The 3592-nt window shown below is 47.3% G+C and overlaps 1 protein-coding gene across 1 annotated transcript; it reads right to left on the bottom strand.

Moving 5' to 3' along the window:
• On the bottom strand, positions 1-1276 carry LOC128223323 (pre-mRNA-splicing factor 38B-like). Its single transcript, XM_052932600.1, has 2 exons — positions 1226-1276; positions 1-912 (listed from the first exon to the last, which is right to left on the bottom strand). Exons 1-2 carry the CDS (start codon positions 1274-1276, stop codon positions 1-3), a joined length of 963 nt encoding a protein of 320 aa, XP_052788560.1.
• Positions 1277-3592: the final 2316 nt, after the last annotated feature.

Raw genomic sequence — 3592 nt, 5'->3', positions numbered from 1 at the left:
TTAAGTCGATGTGTCTCTCGTCGATGTGTCTCCGCCACTGTGTCGCTCGTCGATGTGTCTCCCGCCACTGTGTCCCTCGTCGATGTGTCTCTCGTCGTTATGTTTCTCGTCGTTGAGTCGCTCGTCGCGGTGTTTCTCGTCGTATTGTCTCCGCCACTGTGTCTCTCGTCGATGTGTCTCTCGTCGTTGTATTTTTCGTCGTTGTGTCTCTCGTCGTATTGTCTCCGCCACTGTGTCTCTCGTCGATGTGTCTCTCGCCACTGTGTCTCTCGTCGATGTGTCCCTTGCCACTGTGTCTCTCGTCGATGTGACTCCCGCCACTGTGTCTCTCGTCGATGTATCTCCCGCCACTGTGTCTCTCGTCGATGTGTCTCTCACCACTGTGTCTCTCGTCGATGTGTCTCCCGCCACTGTGTCTCTCGTCGATGTGCCTCTCGCAGCTGTGCATCTCGTCGTTGTGTTTCTCGTCTTTGTGTCTCCGCAACTGTGTCTCTCGTCGCTGTGTCTCTCGTCGTATTGTCTCTCGTCGTATTGTTTCTCGTCGTTGTGTCTCACGTCGTATTGTCTCTCGTGGTATTGTCTCTCGTGGTATTGTCTCTCGTCGTATTGTCTCTCGTCGCTGTGTCTCTCGTCGCTGTGTTTCTCGTCGCTGTGTTTCTCGTCGCTGTGTCTCTCGTCGCTGTGTTTCTCGTCGCTGTGTCTCTCGTCGCTGTGTCTCTCGTCGCTGTGTTTCTCGTCGCTGTGTCTCTCGTCGTTGTGTTTCTCGTCGCCGTGTCTCTCGTCGATGTGTCTCTCGTCGTTGTGTCTCTCGCCGATGTGTCTCTCGTCGTCGTGTCTCTCGTTGTATTGTCTCTCGTCATATTGCCTCTCGTCGTCGTGTCTCTCGTCGTATTGTCTCTCGTCGTATTGTCTCTCGTCGTATTGTCTCCGCCACTATGTCTCTCATCGTATTCCCTCTCGTCGTCATGTCTCTCGTCGTATTGTCTCTTGTCGTATTGTCTCTCGTCGTCGTGACTCTCGTCGTATTGTCTCCGCCACTTGTCTCTCGTCGTATTGCCTCTCGTCGTCGTGACTCTCGTCGTATTGTCTCCGCCACTTGTCTCTCGTCGTATTGCCTCTCGTCGTCGTGTCTCTCGTCGTATTGTCTCCGCCACTATGTCTCTCGTCGTAATGCCTATCGTCGTCGTGTCTCTCGTCGTGCAGGGACATACAAATTATTACAGACTTGGTTCTGTGTGTGGTGTGTTGTTGTAACGAGGAACAATCCCGGATGCATCTTTTGTTAATGTAAGCCAACATGTTACAAATGCCTTCTTTGTTTTTTTCTTGACGTTTTGTCTCGCGTTTTGTGTTTTTCGCCATTGTGGTTTAGTTGTATGCGACTAGTTGTTGGGTGTCGCTCGTTGTTGCGTGTCTCTCATTGTTTAGTGTCTCTCGTCGTTTGTACGTGCCCGCCGTCGTTGTATATCTTTCGTCGTTTTGTGTCTCGTTGTTATATGTCTCCCGTTATTGAGTGTCTCTCATTGTTGTCTATCTCTAATTGTTGTGTGTCTCTAGTTGTTGTCTATCTGTCGTTGTTGTATGTCTATCATTGTTGCGTGTCTCTCGTTGTTGTGTGGCTCTCATTGTTGAATGTCTCTCATTGTTGCGTGTCTCTCATTGTTGCGTGTCTCTCATTGTTGTGTTTCTCTCATTGTTGAATGTCTCTCGTTGTTGCGTGTCTCTCATTGTTGTGTGTCTCCTATTGTTGCGTGTCTTTCATTGTTGTGTGTCTCTCGTTGTTGTGTGTCTCTCATTGTTGTGTGTCTCCTATTGTTGCGTGTCTCTCGTTGCTGTGTGTCTCTCATTGTTGCATGTCTCTCATTGTTGCGTGTCTCTCGTTGCTGTGTGTCTGTCGTTGTTGCGTGTCTCTCGTTGTTGTGTGTCTCTCATTGTTGCCTGTCTCTCAGTGTTGTGGGTCTCTCATTGTTGCGTGTCTCTCGTTGTTGTGTGTCTCCAATTGTTGCATGTCTCTCGTTGCTGTGTGTCTCTCGTTGTTGCGTGTCTCTCGTTGTTGTGTGTCTCTCATTGTTGCCTGTCTCTCATTGTTGCGTGTCTCTCATTGTTGCGTGTCTCTCGTTGTTGCGTGTCTCTCGTTGTTGTTTGTCTCTTATTGTTGCGTGTCTCTCATTGTTGCATGTCTCTCATTGTTGCGTGTCTCTCGTTGTTGTGTGTCTCGCGTTGTTGTGTGTCTCTCATTGTTGTGTTTCTCTCATTGTTGCGTGTCTCTCATTGTTGTGTTTCTCTCATTGTTGCGTGTCTCTCGTTGTTGTGTGTCTCCTATTGTTGCTTGTCTTTCATTGTTGCGTGTCTCTCGTTGTTGTGTGTCTCTCATTGTTGTGTGTCTCTCATTGTTGTGTGTCTCTCTTTGTTGTGTGTCTCTCATTGTTGTGTGTCTCTCTTTGTTGTGTGTCTCACGTTGCTGTGTGTCTCTCATTGTTGTGTCTCTCTCATTGTTGCGTGTCTCTCATTGTTGTGTGTCTCTCTTTGTTGTGTGTCTCACGTTGCTGTGTGTCTCCCATTGTTGTGTGTCTCACGTTGTTGTGTGTCTCTTGTAGTGTGCATCTCATTGTTGTTAGTCGCTTGTTGCTGTGTGTTTTTCGTTAATTTGTTTCTGTTGTCTCTCTCTACGTTCTGGTTCTATGGTAATTTTAAGTCCCTTTTTTGTTTCTCGTCTTTGTTTATTTCTTGTTTTGTGTATCTTTAGTGTTTTTCTGGTTATTTGACACTTGTTGTGTGTCTCTTGTTGTGTGTATTTCGTTGTTGAACGTCTCTCGTTGTGTGTCTCTTGTTGTTATTCTTTTTCTATTTGGCCTTAAATCCAGGCACGAACAGGTAAACCTTATTTAACTGACAATTGCAGAAATGTTGGAGATCTAGTTTTCGTCACACATTTTAATCCTTCTTTGAGAGACACAGGTTGTTTTTTTGTCATTAGAGTGTTTCCATCTTATAACTTCGGTTTCTACTTTCTACTTTCTAGTTAGCTTATCATAAGTTCGTTTCCAAATGTTTGTTTGATTTTGTCTTAGATGATGTAAGGTGGTTATGATTTCCATGTAACAATGCAGGAAAACGAGATGTAAGGTGCTGTAATACATGGTCTTATTGGTTGAAGCCAGGCTATACATAGGGCAGGGTGCTGCAGAAAGGTGGGTGCTGCGGAAAAGGTGGGTACTGCAGAAAAGGTGGGTACTGCAGAAAAGGTGGGTGCTGCAGAAAAGGTGGGTGCTGCAGAAAAGGTGAGTGCTGCAGAAAAGGTGGGTACTGCAGAAAAGGTGGGTGCTGCAGAAAAGGTGGGTGCTGCAGAAAAGGTGGGTGCTGCGGAAAAGGGTCAGGGTGCTGCAGAAAAGGTGAGTGCTGCAGAAAAGGTGGGTACTGCAGAAAAGGTGAGTGCTGCAGAAAAGGTGGGTACTGCAGAAAAGGTGGGTGCTGCAGAAAAGGTGGGTGCTGCAGAAAAGGTGAGTGCTGCGGAAAAGGGTCAGGGTGCTGCAGAAAAGGTGGGTGCTGCGGAAAAGAGTCAGGGTGCTGCAGAAAAGGTGGGCGCTGCGGA

The sequence above is a fragment of the Mya arenaria genome, chromosome 17, assembly GCF_026914265.1.
Source record: "Mya arenaria isolate MELC-2E11 chromosome 17, ASM2691426v1".
In the NCBI taxonomy this organism is placed as follows: Eukaryota; Metazoa; Mollusca; class Bivalvia; order Myida; family Myidae; genus Mya; species Mya arenaria.
Note: the sequence above shows the minus strand (reverse complement) of the source record. Positions and strands in the feature narration are given on the sequence as shown.

Bases quoted from the DNA above. Each gene is read 5' to 3' on its own strand.
- LOC128223323 (XM_052932600.1), bottom strand. From the start codon at position 1,276: ATGCATCCGGGATTGTTCCTCGTTACAACAACACACCACACACAGAAC. The intron at 913-1,225 runs GTCTGTAATAAT...CAATACGACGAG, and splicing joins CACACCACACACAGAACCAA to AGACAATACGACGAGAGACA.